At 36.5% G+C, this 19,979-nt stretch overlaps 1 protein-coding gene across 1 annotated transcript in view; it reads left to right on the top strand.

The window, feature by feature from the left end:
* KCND2 (potassium voltage-gated channel subfamily D member 2) overlaps window positions 1-19,524 on the top strand; it is a 546,699-nt gene extending 527,175 nt beyond the window's left edge. The window contains exons 2-6 of the mRNA XM_081535341.1: window positions 2,660-2,822; window positions 9,747-9,842; window positions 11,204-11,296; window positions 14,743-14,990; window positions 16,875-19,524. Of these exons, the coding sequence (XP_081391467.1) occupies window positions 2,660-2,822; window positions 9,747-9,842; window positions 11,204-11,296; window positions 14,743-14,990; window positions 16,875-17,052 (778 nt within the window). The 3' untranslated portion in view covers window positions 17,053-19,524. The remainder of the gene's footprint in view (window positions 1-2,659; window positions 2,823-9,746; window positions 9,843-11,203; window positions 11,297-14,742; window positions 14,991-16,874) is intronic.
* The last annotated feature ends 455 nt before the right edge of the window (window positions 19,525-19,979 follow it).

A 19,979-nucleotide genomic window follows, 5' to 3' on the forward strand; every position in this document is an offset into this window, starting at 1 on the left:
TTCAAAGGTGCAGCCAGGTAACTTCTGCAATGCTGTAACAGATCTCCTTCTTGAAACTAATGGAATGTTTGGTGTCACTTATATCTCAGTAAAACTGCATATATCAAATCGATAGGTTGTAAACCTGCAACTACTATAGTGTTGCATATCACCTGAAAGTGAAAGTGAAGTCACTCAGTCGTGTCTGACTCTTTGCAACTCCGTGGACTGTAGCCTGCCAGGCTCCTCCAGCCATGGGCTTTTCCAGGCAAGAATACTGGAGTGGGTTGCCATTTCCTTTTCCAGGGGATCTTCCCAGCCCAGGGATTGAACCCGTGTCTCCCTCATTGCAGGCAGACTCTTTACCATCTGAGCCACCAGAGAATCCCTAAAACCAGGCATATCACCTATATTTCAATAAAAAAAAAAAAACACTCCTCCTTGTCCCCTTCCCCAGCAATGAACTCTTAGAGAACTCTATATCAATAAGGTAGTGAAAACATATTCATTTAAGTAATATTTATGAAGAACTTGCTGTGTGCTAGTGAGATACAAAATAGAATAACTGCAATTCATCAAGGTTATATCCTCATGTCAGCAGAGTATGTGGGGAGCCAAGGAAATTGTTTCACGTTAACAAATTAGAAACTTTCATGTGTTAATAGGTCCTTTAAAGGTAATCAAATGGGAAGATGTTTTAGAGAAAGACTTGGGGGAAAGTATAATAACACTATGGGGAACATGGCCAGAGAATAACTTTTGGAAGGGAGACATTTAAATCCCAACCTGCATAATGATGATCTAGGGGCTGCCCTTGTGATGGGAAGTCAGATGGTCAGTGTGACTGGAAGACAGGGAGCTGGGTGGAAGACAGTGTGAAATATAGCCAGAAACTAACTGAAGGATGTAGGCCTTTGGAGACAAAAGTAGGAACCTGGGTTTATTCTACTTTCAAGTTTATCAGAAGGTTTAAATAAAGTAGCAGCAGCCCAAACTCCATTTTTCAAGCCATAACCCTTGCTGCTATGTTGGTATGAGTTGTAACTTGTAACGGGGCAAATGTAGAAAAGAGAATTCAAGTGAGAAGTGATATCCCTGGCTCTGGTTGAGGAAAGAGACCCAAATGCAATATAATTTGGTTTGGTCAGAGTCAACAGGCTAGCTGAGTAGTGAGATACATGGGCTGAGGATAGGCTGGCTTTTTCAGTGTTGACATGAGCAACTGGGTGGTTTGTGGTTCCATTTAACTAGAAATGGTGGACTGCAAGAGGAACAGATTTGAAGGGGCTAGAGGAAGCTAGGGAAATAAGAGTTCCTTTTTGGCTAATTTAAGCCTTAATAGGCTCTTAAACATCTAGTGGTAGGAATAATCAGAGCAGAAATGACTGAAGAGATGAGTCGGATTTTCAAGACAAACATCAGGGCTATCAATGTAAATTAGTGTGTCAGTAGCATATAGACAACAAATATGATTCCAGGAAATCCTGGAATCTGCCTGCAATGCAGGAGACCCCAGTTCGATTCCTAGATCAGGAAGATCCGCTAGAGAAGGGATAGGTTACCCACTCCAGTATTCTGGCCTGGAGAATTCCATGGACTGTATAGTCCATGAGGTCACAAAGAGTCGGACCTGACTGAGCGAGTTTCACTTTCACTTTCAAAGTATAGATAGTTCAAACTATGGGATTGGATAAAATCACATAGGAAGAGAGTTTATACTGAGATGATAAGAGCCTGAGACCCACATTACTCCAAGATTTAGAAATCAGATAAGAGAAAAGGAGGAGCCAGAAAAGAAGATGGAAAAGTAGCACCCGATGAGGTAGAAGGTCACTAAGGGAATTTGCCGACCCTGAAGAGGACAGAAAGTATTTTAACTAAAGAGAAAACCAATCAACACAAATAAGAGATTAAGTAATATAATATGGAGAAATGGCCATTAGATTTCATAAATTAAGATTAATGGGACCTTGGAGAGTTCAGTTTTTAAGACATTATATCTGATGAAAGGAATGTGATGTACCACTTTTTCTATTTAAATTTCATAACCAGTTCAATGTAGGAAAAAAAATTAAGTGGAAAACAGTGTTATCTAGACTATAACATTCAGCATGGAAATAGTGACTATAAATTAATGTAAAGAACAATGCCATGTGATATAAAGGACAAATCGAATAGCTCTCATTACATCATCTGGCTTAAAATATTTTCCAATTAAAGCAATTTCTAAATGTTAGAATCCACTTCTGCAAGGTCAAAAAGTAATTTTTATATTCAGATATTCATAATGTCTTGATTATTGAAGTCTTAAACCATGTATGTTTTAGCCATGAAGTAGAGATGCGTGTATTCCTGCTAAGTCGCCTCAGTCTTGTCTGATTCTTTGTGACCTGATGAACTGTAACCTGCCAGGCTCCTCTGTCCATGGGATTTCCAGGCAAGCATACTGGAATGGATTGCCATGTCCTCTTCCAGGGGATCTTCACGATCCAGGGATCAAACCCATGTCTCTTATGTCTCCTGCATTGGCAGGCGGGTTCTTTACCACTATTACCACCTGGAAAGCGCAAAGTAGAGATAGATTGGTCCAAAAAATCACTTGACTGAAAGCTAAAAACTATTTGTAGAAGATAGAAATAACTTTCTGTGACTTAAAACAATTTTTTTTTTCTATTCCAAGGTATGGTGACATGGTACCAAAAACCATAGCAGGGAAGATTTTTGGTTCCATCTGTTCTCTGAGCGGAGTCTTGGTCATCGCTCTACCCGTCCCGGTGATTGTATCCAACTTCAGTCGGATCTACCACCAGAATCAACGAGCAGACAAACGAAGAGCACAAAAGGTGAGTATTCAGTTCTGTGCAACCATGATTTAGCATCTCCCACTCTGTAAAGTGAGCTTTAAAATCCCTTACTAGCTATTCAGTGTGCTGGTTTGGGTCGATAGTTGCATCAGTCAGCACAAGCTAAATTATACTACAGTAAAAAAAGAACCTTAATATGTTAGTGACTTAAAAACAAGGAGTATTTCTTAATCATGCTACAGATTACTCTGGTGATAGAAACTCCATCTTAACAATGTACGTCTGCAATCATGCAAGCAAGCAGAGGTAAAAGGACATGATGAATCACAGCCTGACTCCTAAAACTTCCTCTTGGAAGTGGGCCAAGTCACTTCCATCTCTATTGCATTAACCCAAGTAAGTCACATAGTCACGTGTAACTTTAGAACTGGCAGAGCAAGATAATCCTACTATGCAACCACAGACAACGAGAAAGAAATATTTGGTGAATAGCACTAATGACAATAGTAAAATCAAAGATAGATTCTTGGCAAATTTTATTAGAATCATATTTGTAGATCTGATTCATTTAGTCTCTGTCCATCAGAGATCAAGTTGGTCCTAGTAGACTGGGGCTATTAAAGGGCACCAAAATATGTCTCAGATGTCCAACATAGTTGACACAGGAAGTAGGAGAAATCTGATCATTAGTAGCTAAGTTTTATTTTTGGCCCAGCACTTTACTGTTTCTCTGAACTTCACATCAATGACCTCATCCTTCTCAGAGGAAACAGGTTGCATACGCATCTGTGAAATGGAGAAAACAACACCTACCTCACAATAAGATTAAGATTATATGCAAATGTATATAAATCTATATAAGCATAATATAATACTATTTATTGGTGGCTTCCAATGTGCCAGGTATTGGCTAGATGTTTTAAAAATCATGTAGTCTTCATAACAAGTCTAGGAGTTACTTACTATCACTATTCGTACTCATAGATGAGAATTCTAAACTATCCAACATTTGAGAAATTCTAAGATTACATACCTAACAAATTGGAAATCTCTCATTCAATCCAAGGCACCTGGCTCCCAGGTTCATACACTTAAACACTATGATAGATGCATCCCAAAAAAGTGAACTAAAGGTTAGCACATGTCCTCTCCCCATTCTTTGTTAAAATAATCATCTTGAGAGTCAGAGCGCTTGTTGCTTAGAAATAGTTATGGAAATCTTTTATAGTTTCCTTAAGGCTATGGAGCTAGATTTCCAGGATTCTTCATGGGTACTGTATCATGTCCTTTAAGGATAGATTCATTTTTTAAAAATATCCAAAAACTGTGACTAAAGTGGATGCACTATCTAGATAGTGTGGTGTAACTATAAACTATCATGAGAGATTCTGGTGAAGTTGATAACTGGCTTTGTAGGTAATTCTAGAACAAGGTTTTAAACATGTTTTTAAACAATGTTGATGCCTTTAGTAAACTAAAAAGTATACTTTATATATACTTCATACAGTATAAAGTATTGTTGTTGTTGTTGTTGTTTAGTCACTAAGTCATGTCTGCCTCTTGTAACACCATGGACTATAGCCTGCCAGGCTCCTCTGTCCATGGCATTTCTCTGAAAAGAATACTGGAGTGGGTTGCCATTTCCTTCTCCAGGGAATCATCCTGACCCCACGGAATGGAACCTGTGTCTCCTGCATTGGCAGGTGGATTCTTTACCACTGAGCCACCAGGAAAGCCCCATATAAAGTTTAAAAATCTCATATAAAGTAACTCTTTGGAAAGTTCAAGTTAATCAGTGTGGACACACAGCATGTTGTCCGGAGAATTTGTTTATATCCATTGTCAGAGATCTGCTTTCTTTAGAAAGAATCACTCTTTTTGCCTTGTACTTTCTTCCTTTACAGAATCCCCCATTTTTTGGACAAGTATCTAGTCTTTAATTATTGTAGAGAATGATGATAAATAAAACTGGTAATCCAATAAACAAGGAGGAGTAGAAAAAAGTACCCTCTTGGGCAATTGTAGTCTCCTGCGGGGCACACTGTTCACAAGCAGAGGTGGGGAAATTTTGTCCACAACAGCCTCCATCATGGCTTGTCACATACCACAGCTTTGTCTCTGCCCACACATTACAATCCCTCTACTGGCCACACAGTGCATTGTTTAAAATAACAGAAGTCTGGGCTTCCCTGGTAGTTCAGTGGTAGAGTCCTCCTGCCAATGCAGGAAGATCCCACATGCTATGGAGCAAATAAGCCCGTGCGCCACAACTGCTGAGCCTCTGCTCTAGAGCCCAGGAGCCGCAACTATTGAAGCCCAGGTGTCTTAGAGCCTGTGCTCAGCAACAAGAGAAGCCACCACAATGAGAAACCCCAGCACTGCAACCAGAGAGTAGCCCCTACTCTCCGCAACTGTAGAAAAGCCCGCATGCAGCAACAAAGACGCAGAACAGCTAAAAATAAATGAATAAATAAAAATTATTTAAAAACAATAACAGAAATCCTGCAAAAGCTTAGCTCTCCAGCATCCATCCATCTCCCTTCTAGAAATTTCTTCTTTAGTATGAGCTTCTATCATTCATCTTCTGAACACCAAAAAAAGAGCTACCTGCATGAAAACTGTAGGAAATACAAATCTGATTTTCAAATAAACCAACCTTCAAAATATATGTATTTTTTTAACTTTGTCATCTGCAACAAGCAAATCGATAAAGAAAATCTTAGAATGTTTTGAGAAGCTTTTTGATCTAAATAAAGTTAAAATGCATAAATAAATATGGTATTTAAAAAGAACACTAAATTGAAAAGTATGTTTTATGAATTTTTTTATCTTTAAAGTGTCTCTATATTCTAAGTTTCTGCCATAATGAGTGAATTTTACATACTGTGACTACTAGAATAATTGGCTTAATAAAGTCAAATATAAAAACTTAAAGTGACAAGTTCAGTAAATAGTCTGTGACCAATAAACTGAACATAGTTATCTAAGAAAGAAAGATGAATGTGGAACTAAATAAGTTACCAAGGGAAATTTTCTATTTTCCTTCCCAAGAAATGTCTTAAAAATAATAAACATTTATTAGGCTAAAATAATTTAGATTTATCTGAAACTGGGTGATTTGACAAATATCAAAGTTATACAGAAATAACCAGCTAAATTCAGTCAAGATGTCCATTAAGTAAAAAGTAGCAGTCAAGCTGAATAATGAATAATATAACAAAATGCTTTTGAGGCCAAAATTTTGGTATGTAATCCCATTGCCAGCACCAAGCTCAAGCAAAAACTTATACAAAATAAAAATAGGTATGCAAACAATACTGTACTCAAAGTTTTAACCACTTTGTGGAGAGTTTAAGTAAAAAATGAGAATTTTGCTTACCTGCACTTGCCCTTTTCAATTACAATAACAAATGTTCAGTATCTGAAGAGAAATCCTCTTCTACACACACACACACAGACACAAACACACCCCTCCCAAGATAGAATGACAGAATATGAAGACATTTAATCTCTTTTCTTACTCTCTTCAGATTTCTGAATCTTACTGTCCCAATTCCTGCTTTCTCAGTGAAACCTTCCCTTAGCAGTCATTTCTCTTTCTCCCAAATCTTATGTTACTTGCTATCTCTAGTCTCCATTTGACAATTCTGTTTGACTCTTTTTTTTTTAATTTATTTTTTATTGAAAGATTATTGCTTTACAAACTTTGGTTTTCTGTCAAACCTCAACATGAATCAGCCATAGGTATACACACGTGCCCTCCCTTTTGAACTTCCCTGCCGTCTCCTTCCCCATCCCACCCCTCTAGTTTGATACAGAACCCCTGTTTTAGTTTCCTTAGCCATACAGCAAATTCCCTTTGGCTATCTATTTTACATATGGCAGTGTAAGTTTCCATGTTACTCTTTCCATACATCTCACCTTATTTTTGACTTTTATCTTTTTATGAATAGTATCTTCTTAGCCAAAGGTTAATATGTCTTGAGAGCAAGTACCATGTCTTGCGTTGTGATGCCTTATACTTATTTCCATTTATCAATCTACTATTTCTGGTCTTCTGGTTGAAGGCTAGCATTCAACAGACATTTAGCATGGTGCTCCACAAGACTGAGTAAACCAATTAACTTGTAGTATTGTATGTAGTAAACCAAAAGAAAAGCCATTAATGAAACTGGTTCTTCTTCTAACACAGTACCTGACTTAGCAAAATGGCTATTCTGTCACTAAAACTCAACTGTTTCTTTTTCCCTCAACTGAGAACTACTTCTGCAGTAGTGTTTTCTGTAATATGTAGGTTTTCTATTATGGAAAATATGTCATTTTCCTTTGTTGGAGGGTATCTTTGAGTAGTGTACATGTCTCATTTATGAAAGAAAGTAATATTTCCTAATACTGAGGCTAAATGCTTGAAGAATGACATAGGTGAGACTAATAACTATGATATAAGTAATATAATTACATGTAGTGGTTGCAAAAAAAGGGGTGGGGAGAGGAAGGTCAAGGGATGGAGGGAACCAAAAAAGGCACTGAACGTTCCAGGAGACCAGTGAGACTTTAGGATTGATGTTTCAACCGTAACGCCTTTCTGGAAACCTAATGTATATTTCTATTACTTATTTCTGAATTATTACATCAATTCTAAATCATTTCCAAACGTGCTTGTCACTTCCTGTTGTTTTATTGTCTGTCTTGAAATCCTGGCTGCACAGTACAGCTTTTCAAATTAAACATTTTCTACCTTCCAATCTCATTCTCTAGCATTGTCTCAGTATTTTGAGTCATCTAAACATTATCTTGCCAACAGTGAAATTTGTCTATTTTTCTCATCACTTATAAAATGATCTTTGTACAGAGTATTATTTTAACCTGGAATTGGCACATAGGAAGAAGAAATTCACAGAGGAAGAGAGAAGGGGTGAGGTTGAAGCCAGATGCTATCTTAATGCTATTTTGAGAGCTTTGAACATCTTGGTGTTACTGTCAAATTCTGTGGGTGTTGGTAAAAAGGCACCTTGCTACCACTTTGGAGGGAAGTTTGGTAAAACCTAGCAAACAAAACACATGCATGCATACCCTTTGATCCAGGAATAATTCTACTTCTAGAAATTGCAGATCAACTCATCATGATGTTCCAAGAAGGCGGCATTGCTGGTAGTAGCAAAAAAAAAAAAAAACCAATGCCTTGAAAATTCATTGTGATTGGTTTGCTACCTAAAGGATGCTTCATTCCTACAGCGGTATATTATACAATCATAAATAAATGAGGTGGCTCTATATATGGAGATATGGGAGGAGTCCAACCTGTACTAAATGCAAACAGTTGCATGCAGAAGGCTGTGTAGCAAATCATCCCAAATGAATAAAAATGTATGGATGCATACTTATGAATATATATGTTGCAAACAGTTGCATGCAGAAGGCTGTGTAGCAAATCATCCCAAATGAATAAAAATGTATGGATGCATACTTATGAATATATATGTATATATACTTGCTTTTATTTGCCTAGTATATTTCTGGTAAAAGTCTCTAGAAATTTTGCCAGTAATTGACTCTGAAGGACAGAAGTAGGTAAGTCCAGAGAGACTTCTGTTTTTCACGTTTGTAGTGTCAAAATTTGTATCATATGGACATATTCATTTTCCATTTTAAAAATCTAGATCATTAACATTGTTTTGTTAAAAAGAAGATTCCAGGATTAAAGACTAAGATAGTCTCCCTCTGGTTGTTTAGAAAAAGCAAAGGAGTCATTGTAGGGTAATTGTACAAGTTCTTACCCAAGTCATTCCAGTCGCTTCCTCAATACACTTGCTAGACATGTTTCATATGAACAGAATGGTCACCAAAATAGTGCTCCCCAGGAAGCAAACACCAGACCCTTACCATGAAAGTCTGAGGCATATATATAACAGCAGATTTAAAGTAGAATGGACTATCAAAGTCCAACCAGTAAACAAAGTGGATAAATTTGGGGATTTTTTGAAGAGAACCCTTGTTGTTCGGTAGAGGGACTTCATTGGACAAATGAATAAAAATAATTGCAAAAACAAAATTTGATATTCAAGGATGAAGATTCAACTGAATAATCTTTTTTTGTTTTGAGAGGGACTGAAGGGAGGAAGGAGAGAGGGAGGGAGGAAGGTAAGAAACAGAGAGGAGAAGGGAGGGAAGGAGTGGGGAGGAGAAGAAGAAAGACAGAGAAGAACGGCAGTAGGTTCCTGGAACTTAATTACTAAATTTAAAAAGAATATTAGTTTAAATGAAAAGAAGTTGGCAGCTAGTTTGCTAGGTCTTCATTTCATTAAGTTACTCAGATTGGGATAAGTGAAAATATAAGTAAGACTGCTATTTTTCTTGGTGCAATTGACCAGAAACAACACTAAAATAACTTGAAATTGAAGTGAAAGTCCTTCAGTTGTGTCCGACTCTTTGCGACCCCATGCACAGTCCATGGAATTTTCCAGGCCAGAATACTGGGGTGGGTAGCCTTTCCCTTCTCCAGGAGATCTTCCCAACCCAGGGATCGAACCCAGGTCTCCCACATTGCAAGTGGATTCTTTACCAGCTGAGCCACAAGGGAAGCCCAAGAATACTGGAGTGGGAATCCTATCCCTTCTCCAGGGGATCTTCCCAACCCAGGGATTGAACCAGGGTCTCCTGCATTGCAGGCAGATTCTTTACCAACTGAGCTATCAGGGAAGCCCTGAAATAACTTAATCTTACTGTAAAACCTTAATTACCATTCTTACCTCTAAACTCCAAAATAGGTCATCCATCTCAGTGATAAATGTTAGCTAAAATCAAACACTCCAATGTTGAGTTTATTTTTCAGTAGTTAGTGTGAAAAGCTGGCATGCTTTTTAAAATATGTGTGCTAACAGCAGGATTATATAAGCGTGCAATCAGCGTTTTAAGAAAACCAATCATAGATCTTAGGAGGACATTGTTTTTTTGCTCCTGTAGAAAGCCAGACTGGCCAGGATCCGGGCAGCCAAAAGCGGAAGTGCAAATGCTTACATGCAGAGCAAACGGAACGGCTTACTCAGTAACCAACTGCAGGTACAGTCAAGAATTTCTCTTCTTTTAATGTTCAACTTATTGGTACAATATTGATTTAGTTCTACTTAATCAAGTAATTTTATTGTGAGTTATTATGAAAATGCCTCTGAAACAACAAAAGTGTCATTTGTTAATATAACCTCGCCCTGTACCATCTTATTGGCTGTAGACTAGAAGCTGGGATATGTCATACTGCCAAGTGAGTCATGATTCCCATTCATCATCGGGCAGTATTTGGCACTATCTCATGTAAACATAGGGAAAATTCTCAACAATTCAAATACCTAGGTTTTTTATTTCAGACTTAGGTGTGTTCCTTAAAGTTCATTTGGGTGTTGATGGGAGGGGTGATGTGATATCTTGTTTTACAGTAAGTACCCTACATACCAACAAGCTCCATTCTGAGAGTGCGTTCATAAGTCCAACGTGTTCATAAGTCCAACAGGGTTAGCCTGGATACCCAACTAACACAATCGCCTATATAATACTGTACTTTAATAGGTTTATAATTCTTTTCACACAAATAATAAAAAACAAACACAAAAAATGAAGAAAACATTTTTAATCTTACAGTATAGCTAGCACCTTGAAAAGGTATACTGTACTACAGTAGTACAGTACCACAGCTGGCACACAGGGACTGCATTAAGTGAACAGGCAAGAGTTATTGACTAGAGGAGGAGATGGTAGAGCTAAAGAATCGTCAGTAATAGGAGTTGGAAGGCAAGCTGCAATTTCACTCACACTTGGATTTGATGGCACAAGTTCTGGTTTCTTGCTGGAACCAGATGTACATTTGCATCTTTGAAAGTTCACAACTTGAAGGTTTGTATGTAAGGGACTTACTGTACTTCTTATTGAAGAGGGAACGTCATTCAGTGTTATAAAAGTCACACAGTATGAAATGTAATTTGAGAAACTTGAATTTTTACCTTAAAAATTTCTTTTAATATTTAGGATCCCAATCATCTTTACTTACATAATAGCTTTTGTGTAGGTGAGCATGATGTGGTTTCAGGATTATCTAAGTACTAGGTTAAAAATTATTATCCAAAAATAATGGCTCTCAGACTTTCAAAGGTAGCTGGGAGATGAATGAGTAAAAGAGAATTACATTTTCAATTCAGGGAGGCAAGTCTAAAAGCTGAGACCACTAATTTGATGAAAATGTAAATGCTGATTATCAAACTCAAAAGGAACTCTACATTTGATTCTTTTCAGTTAAAAAAAAAGAAGTAAAAATAAAATACTGCCATTTAATCTCAGAAAATAGGCCAGATCTCTCAGTAGAAATATGTAGCTGAGATTCTCATTGTTTGCAAATAAAATAGAAAGCCCTTCTGTCTTCTCTCTGCTAACAGTCCTCCGAGGATGAGCAGGCCTTTGTTAGCAAATCTGGCTCCAGCTTTGAAACCCAGCACCACCACCTGCTTCACTGCCTAGAAAAAACCACGGTAAGGAAAAGGCAGCACTGCCTGCCCCTGCAACTCAGACAGTAATCCCATTGGTCTCTGTGAATATTTAAGGTTTCTAAGTGTGATGTCACTGTCTGCGTTACTGCAAAACATACTAAGCGCACCCCCCAAAAAAAATCCACAATAATTGAAATTACTTTGAAAGGCTCTAGTGACATTTCAACATAGAAAGTATTTTATAGACTTATTTAAAATGTTATTAACTTTAGGGGTGATCTTAACTTTAGGCTAAAATATCAGTTGAATGCAGATAGAAAGTTGTGTTCCAGTAGCTGACTGCAAGTTCTATAAAATATCTTTTCTTGCTTCTTAAAATACTGATTAAACAGAAAAAAAAATAATGAAGTTTAAGTGTTCCTGACATCGGGGAAAAGGGAATAGCAATAACAAAATAGAGAATAACTGAAAATAAGAGTTTCTTTCATTCACAGGTATAATGAATAGATATAGACAATAAAAATTATTTGTCCTCTTAAGAAAAATGACACATTTAATTACTGGCATACCCCTAGGGGCTGAGGATTGAGTCTGCATTTCTTCCCTTATAAGCTCCCAGTTGATCCTCCTCTTTAACAAAGGCATCTGTTTCTTAGATAAGGTGTCAAAAGGGATCACAGTCTGTGACCACAGAGCAGAATAAAATTTTCACTGTATTTGAATCAAGTCTGCTTGTCCACTCACCAGAGACACATATTTGTAGTCAATTCTGACATATTGTTCATCCATTTATTCATTTATCTATATAGTCTTTCAACCAATATGTATTTCTTGGCTGTAATGTATCAGACAGTCAGCCAGACCCAAGATACACCATGATGTCAGGTATGACCTCTGGCCTACTTGAGCCTCCAGGTTTGGGACAAAATATAGATGTTACTGGAGAAGGACAACAAGCAGGGAAAGAAACAATGAGACCCCAGTGGACTACGGGCAAAGAAGGTGCAGCCAGAGGGGACAGGATCAGGCAAGGCTTCCCGGAGGAAATTGAGTTGAGACCCACAGGACGATTATGAGTTAGTTAACCAAAGAGATGAAGGGGTTAAAGGTAGGTGTAAGTACCTGGAGAAGACTGGAACTTGGGCTAAGAGTAAGGAAAGGAAATTGAGGGTTGTCAGAAAGAAAGAGGGTACTCTGGGACAAGTATTATCGAGTCCAAGCTCACTCTGCTCACTACATGACAGGCCTATAAATTGGAGATGAGGTGTTGAGACAGAAAATAACAACTTTATTCAGAAAGTCGGCAGACCAAGAAGATGGCTGACTAATGTCTCAAAATAACCATCTTCTCAAAGTCGGAATGCCAGGTTCTTTGATAGAACAGAGAGGAGGGAGGTGAGGAAGTAAAATAAAAAGGCTGTTAATCTTGCAAATATCTCCTGGAATGGTCAACTTCGGGGAGGGTATATGTTAATTCCTTCCTGTACCAGGTGGACAGGGTCAGGATGTCTCTCTCAACAAAAGCACATTGGTTTAACATTCAGGCAGAGGGGCAGGGTTTCCCAAGTCAGACCATTATGTATAGACAGTATCCTTTTAGTAAACAAAAGCGACAGGAAGCAAAGGTTAAAGAAGCAGATCCAACATGGAGTCAGATTTTGTCCTTTCCTGTAACACAAGGGAGGAACAGAGGAAGTCGGTGGGCAGATAACCTAGGGTTTTGGAGGCACATAAAGAATTTTGATCTTTATCTCATAATAAATGGAAAAATATTTGAAGGTTTTAAACAAGTGGTTACTGATTATATTAGTATCTTAAATAAAGTTCTATATCAGGATAACTTTGAAAGTTAAATGACAACACTAATCAAATGTATTTATCCCTACCATTTTTTTTCTTTTTATTTTCATTTTTTGACTATTTTACCTTTTGTGAAAGTGTTAGTTGCTCAGTCATGTCCAACACTTTGTGACCCCATGAACTTGCATTGCAGGCAGATTCTTTACCATCACAGCCACCAGAGAAGTTTTTTAGGGCTATTTTAATCATAAATTATGTAACACTAAATTATTATTAACACTAAATTGAATTATTAATATAGTTTAAATGGAGCTACCTACTCCAGAATATGTGGTAACCTGTCACAGAATGGCTTCTTCCCTTCCAATCACTGATGAGATAAATTAGAATGTCATGCCTTATAACTTGTATATTTTGTGTGAAATGTGCATGTAAGAGAAGAAAACAGATTGTGACTCCTTTGTAAGCAATAGTTTTTTCTATAAAAATTAATATTTAACATGAAATTCTGTCTTAGATGATCATATTATCCTCTGGACTTTAAATAGAATGTTAAATTTCATTTACTGCAAAATGCTTATCTTAGCAAAGAAATGGCAAAATGAATAACTAAAGCAATCTATTTCCTATTAGCCAGCAATTTCCTTCCATTGTTTTACTAATATTTTTGGATGAGAGATGGTTAAGTGAAATTTGGCATGAGCAAAGCCTTCCATTATAAGACTATTCCCACCCACACAAAGAAAAAAAATAATAGTAGTTGAAAACATTCTTAGTAGTTCAAACCAAAAATGTTTTCTCTTTTATTTCTGAGGTAAAAGTCTTCCATACGCGATTTTTGAGCCAATTCTTTATTAAATATTTTAAAATTAAATTTTACACTGTGTTTCTGTATGATGTGCTATGTGAAATGATGTCCATCACTGTTGACTTCTGGGTTATAAGAACATAGGTACAGATCATGGGTCCAGCCAGTAATATATTACAAAGATAAGAATGGAGACCTCAGAAGTTCAGTGTTAACCGCTTCTAGGTCAAATATAAAATAATACATTTTGATAAATATATTTTACTTATTTAATAAGTCATATTTTTCTATACACTGGGAATTTTAGAGGAGCATCTAAAGGAATGGAAAATGTCTTAGTTATCTCATTTTTCTGATTAAAAAATATTTTCAGTCCCATGTGAAAATATTTGCTAATATATAACAGACAATCTAACTTGGAACATTCTATTAAAATAGTCTCTTTATCATAACTTCATTCTGTCAATTTGTTTAAAAAATAACATACATGTAAATTTGCACATTCCCTATGGGTATTATCTATACTCATTTTTGAGGATTTTAATATTTAGTTTATAATGTCCAGATTGTATGTTTAAATTAATAAACGATATTTCAAATAGAGTTAGTCTATAATGGATGCTAAATCAGCCTGTGTATATCAATCTCAGATTCTAACTGGAGAGATATTATTTTCATACAAACGACAACAAGAAGCTTTGCTATTCTAATTATTATGAAAATGATTTGAGTTCTAAAAAGAAAGCTATTCAAATCTTTTTTTTTTAAGGTAAAATGTAAAATGTAAGTCAACTATACTTCACTAAAAATAATAAAGAAATTTTTTAAAAGTTAACTGTGTTTCTGTGCTTTCTCCACATTTCTTACCACTACAAAATAGAATCACGAATTTGTGGATGAACAAGTCTTTGAAGAAAGCTGCATGGAAGTTGCAACAGTTAATCGTCCTTCAAGTCACAGTCCCTCTCTTTCTTCACAACAAGGAGTCACCAGCACTTGCTGTTCAAGACGACACAAAAAGACCTTCCGCATTCCAAACGCCAATGTATCAGGAAGCCACCGAGGGAGCGTGCAAGAACTCAGCACGATTCAGATTAGATGTGTGGAGAGAACCCCACTATCTAACAGGTACCTGAAATTAATTTGTGTGCGTCCACACACCTGTGCTGTTTTTCAGAGCACATCTGCACCAGCTGTCATGTTGGTACCTCTATGGCATCTAAATCCTAGCTCCTTGGGTTTAGAATGAGACAAAACCGAACTGAAACAAGTAGGAAAATCGATCTACTGTAATATTCATGAAGAGGCAAAGGTAGTAGCTAAATCAGTACTAAATGAGTAGAAAGAAGATAAGAAGGTCAGGCATTCACAAATATGTTTCTACCTCTTCAACCTCACAACTTTTTCTTAAGCAGATACCTCTCCTCTTAGGAGTCCCCTGACTAAACATTAATGACCTGAAATTGTAGTCAACACAACCACAAATGACAGATTAACATTAATATGATTGAAAGGTATTCAATACATGCCAAAATATATCAACATAGTCAATATCACAGTGAAAAATAAAACTATGCCAGAAGGATCTTTTGAATCAGTATACAGTTTTGATCATGAAGGTATTTTGGGCCTCAACAAATACAAAAACCAATCTAATACCAAAAGAAAGGTAAGTGAAACGTTCAAATTGTTTACCTCTGGTGAGTTTATGGACAATTTAAGTGAATTTTTCTATTGGCATTTTCCCTTTGCTTCTCTTTTTGTGCCACTTGTTTTGACCATTATCATGCATGTGTAATAATAAGTAGTACATTTCAACCAGGTAAATCATTAAAAATATCGATTTCTGCGCAAATGATTTTCCTTTGCTCTTCAAATTAAAAAGCTTACCTTTCCATATTAACAATCCATTAATTCAGTCCAACTTCTTTGTTGACCTCCAACAATCTTTGGAAAGTCTATATGAGATTCTTAATTCAGGCTCTGTTGATTTTGATGTTTCTGGGACAGAATGTTAAATGTTGGAGCAATGAAGATTTCTGTCTCTAAGATAGTCAACGTGTATGTTGCTTTACATTTATTCCAAAACAAGGTAGGAAATGGAGGAGTGTTCAGAAAAAAAAAAAATCTTGGGACACAAAGATCTTAATTAAATTTCCTATGAAAAAGAATAGTTTAAAGCTCATACGTCTACATTCCTTATCCCTTTCCCTTTCCGCCCCTCCCCACACAGAGTATATAACTCATGCAAGAATAGCACTGGGGGAAACTTTTAAGTATTGATAATGACTAACTTGAGTTCTTAATATTTGCTGTCACTAAGTTGAGAGTTTTAAGGGTATCCTGTATCCCAAAGAGACAAGATAGTAAAATGATTCTGTGGTCAAAAGAATTAAGATATATCCACAGGGTATGTCCCCTTCATTGTTACTGTTGTTTAGTTGCTATGTCATGTCCAACTCTTTTGCAACCCCACAGACCATAGCCCACCAGGTTCCTCTGTACATGAGATTTTCCAGACAAGAATACTAGAGTGGGCTCACATTTCCTTCTCCAGGGGATCTCCCCAATCCAGGGATCGAACCCGCATCTCCTGCACTGGCAAGGAGGATTCTTCACCACTAGTGCCACCTGGGAAGCCCATCCCTTTCATTATGGTATTTCAGACCTCTCAGAGAGCCTATCTTAAAGAAAACTCTTTTACTTTGCTCAGCCTAGGTTTTCTAAAACTCACCTGATCCTCTTTTTTGCATTCTCAAAGCAGGAAACACTTTGAGAAACACTAATTGAACCACATTGAGCTGGCTTTTAGACATTCATTTGATGTTAATACCCTAATGTTCACATTAATTTATCTTAAGCTTTGGTGTTTCGTTTTTCTTAATCATGGTGATTCTTTTTAACCTTTTAAAATGTTACTGATAAACAAAAAAAAAAACATGTATTCTTCAGTTGTAAGAAAAAAAATTTAAGTAAACAACTTACTTTCTTAAATCTTTTCTTCCTCATCAGCCGATCCAGTTTAAATGCCAAAATGGAAGAGTGTGTTAAACTAAACTGTGAACAACCTTATGTGACTACAGCAATAATAAGCATCCCAACACCTCCAGTCACCACCCCCGAAGGAGATGACAGGCCAGAGTCTCCTGAGTACTCAGGAGGCAATATCGTCAGAGTGTCTGCTCTGTAAGACAATTGAAATCAGGTTCAAGAGAATTTGAGCACTGGCTGTGGAAAGAATCCCAATGTGGAAGACAGAAGAAATAATAAACACTCTGCAGATGAAAATGACAAAGCAAGGAGGTTGATAATGAAACAAACACAAAGCTTACAAACTTGTGGATGGAAATAAAACCACCAAATGGCATTTCTGGACAGAGTTTGACCTGTTATACAGAGAATAAAATAGTCTGTGGCCCTTTGACTTTGTGAATGAGCACAAATGAAATGCCGCCTATTGATGCTTCTTATGACCAGAACTCTTTTTTTAATAAAATAAATCTTTGAACATAATGTTCCAGTTGAATGCAAAACAAAAAATATGGAAAACATTTTGATAAAAATTTTTCCTGTTAAAACCATGAACATTGGCGATGATGAAGATGATTACACATTAAAAACACACACACACACAACACATTTGTATTGACTGAAGGAAACCATCATAATGCATGCTAGAATTCTTTGGAGCCGTTATCTCAGTTTCCTTATGTTGTCTTCAGAATAGGCATGATAAACTATACTAGTAGGAAGAGGGAATTTCTGTGCACCTACAACAAGCTGATTGTTCATGTTCCATGGTGGGCTGTGCAAATAAACTCCTTTTAGAACTGCAGTATTTCTCATGGGGATGCTCACTAGTACATCTAAAGTGTTCAGATACTTCAGTATGAATCATTGTTTTACCTTGCACCTAGATACTGTTACAACTGCAATAATTAATTGTACACTTGTTGTATCAGGAATCAGGATATTTTTGTTGTTGTATTTCCATATCTTCATAGAGACATTAAGAGCCACGTTCCATAGAAAAACTTCTGTTGTGGCCAGGTTTTAGATAACCTTTTAATCCAAAACCCTTGTGCCATAAACGTTTTTCTGTAATATTGTTTGGTCCACCGTATTCCTGTGACAGTGAATTATTTGTTCCTGTATTTCTATAGCACCTTTCTATTGGGTTTATCATCATCAACTAGACTGACATTTGTAGTTCAAAGGAATTTCCTACTTTTGTATTCCCCAACAAATTATCTTATCAGTGGATTACCATCATCCTCCATCCGTTAGTCAAAAATTAGGGAAAAAAAGGAGTTGACATCTGTGAATTATCTCTGACCTTTTTGCTGTTATGGAAAAGCCCAGATACTGAATATATCATTGTATGTTTCATGAAAAGAATTAGCTGGGACTAATATCACAGAACCAGTGATCCCAGAATCTCACATGATGTATTATTTATTTTGCTTTAGATCTCAAATACGTTTTGAGAATAATTAATGTGAATTGAAATGCAGAGATAAACTGGAGTGCTTTATGTAGCAGTATTTGATGAAAGCACGCTTTCTATGCCATTGAGGAAGGCAGCACAGATTTGTCTCAGAAAGGTTCCTGTTTATTACAAGGAGCAATTTTTCTCCTCTAAATCAGGAGGACAGGATTTTGATGATACAAAATTGATCTCTATGTACATTTAAGTGAAAAGTCTTGATATCTTTTCACCTTTAAAATATATCAGCAGACATGTCTGCACGTGACAATGTAAAAAAGTTTTATGTCCAATGAAAAGTTTTGTTCATTCCAAACCACCACTGTAAGGAATCAAGTTTAGCTTCAATACATGGAAAGAGTAAATAATTATCCCTCTACTATAGAGATTTTAAAATGCTTAATCATAATTTATCATAAAAAGGAATTAATCCAACCATTTTCAAGTAAAGCCAGAAATTCTTGCTTCCCATTTCTAGACTAGCTTCTAGAACAAAGCTGTGCACACAGTAGATTTATAAACACCTGCTGAGTGAAAGTCAGATAAACTACTATCTCTAGGGAAAAACTGGCTTTATACCTAGTATGTCTTTTTAAAAGTCACTAATCTTCCTGAAGTGTGGATATTAACAATTATATTAACACCTGCCTCATGTCACTTTATGCTTCTAGAGCAAATATATAGTGAAACTTCTTTGATGGCATTTGTTGAAAAACTTTTTAAAAAATAGGTTAAACAAAACACAATCAGGAATACTTAGGTCTTTATTCCCGATAAAAATTTCTACTTTCATGTTCTTAATATTACATTTTAAAATGCAGTTAGATTATTTCCGTTGACAATTCTGCCTCCTTTTCAAGGTATCATTTATCCAAAACTATTAATTTCTTTAGACTTTTGGAAAAGAAAAAAAAACTTTTTGGTGTTTTAGGTGATTTAAAAATATACTGTGTTGGTGGTGAATGACTATTGATGACTGTGTTAAGTGCATCTGTATTGTAAGTGAAATGTGATTATTTCTGTGTACCATATGGAGTAACCAAGGTCATTGTTTTTGACAATTTTGTTTGAAATTCATATATCTTATTTCAAAGGATAGCATAATATCTGCATTATGCTGGAAAAAATAGACCTTTGGAGAATACTCAAATAAAACATGTGCATGCTTGAACAGGACAATATGGTTGGCTATTGCCCTTTTTTTAAAACTTCCTTCCTTTCCAAAATCTAGTATGTACTACACTCTTCATACATATTTTGGGAAACCTGTAACATGGACAAACTCAAAGAACCCATCGATTGTGAGTGAAACAAATCTACTCTAAAGGGTGGAGATAATAATTTTCTGCCAGCATTGGGAATTTAGGCAGAGGCTTCAACAGAAAAGTTACTATCATTTAAAGATAAAAGAGTGCCACTGTTTAAATGGTCATTTTTGGAAATATCTTGGCAATTACACTTCCATAGCTGGAGAAGGGAGAAGGCAATGGCACCCCATTCCAGTACTCTTGCCTGGAAAATCCCATGGACGGAGGAGCCTGGTAGGCTACAGTCCATGGGGTCACTAAGAGTCGGACACGACCGAGTGACTTCACTTTCACTTTTCCCTTTCATGCACTGGAGAAGGAAAT

The sequence above is a fragment of the Giraffa tippelskirchi genome, chromosome 10 (assembly GCF_054371585.1).
Source record: "Giraffa tippelskirchi isolate mGirTip1 chromosome 10, T2T-mGirTip1v1.2.pri, whole genome shotgun sequence".
NCBI classification, from domain to species: Eukaryota; Metazoa; Chordata; class Mammalia; order Artiodactyla; family Giraffidae; genus Giraffa; species Giraffa tippelskirchi.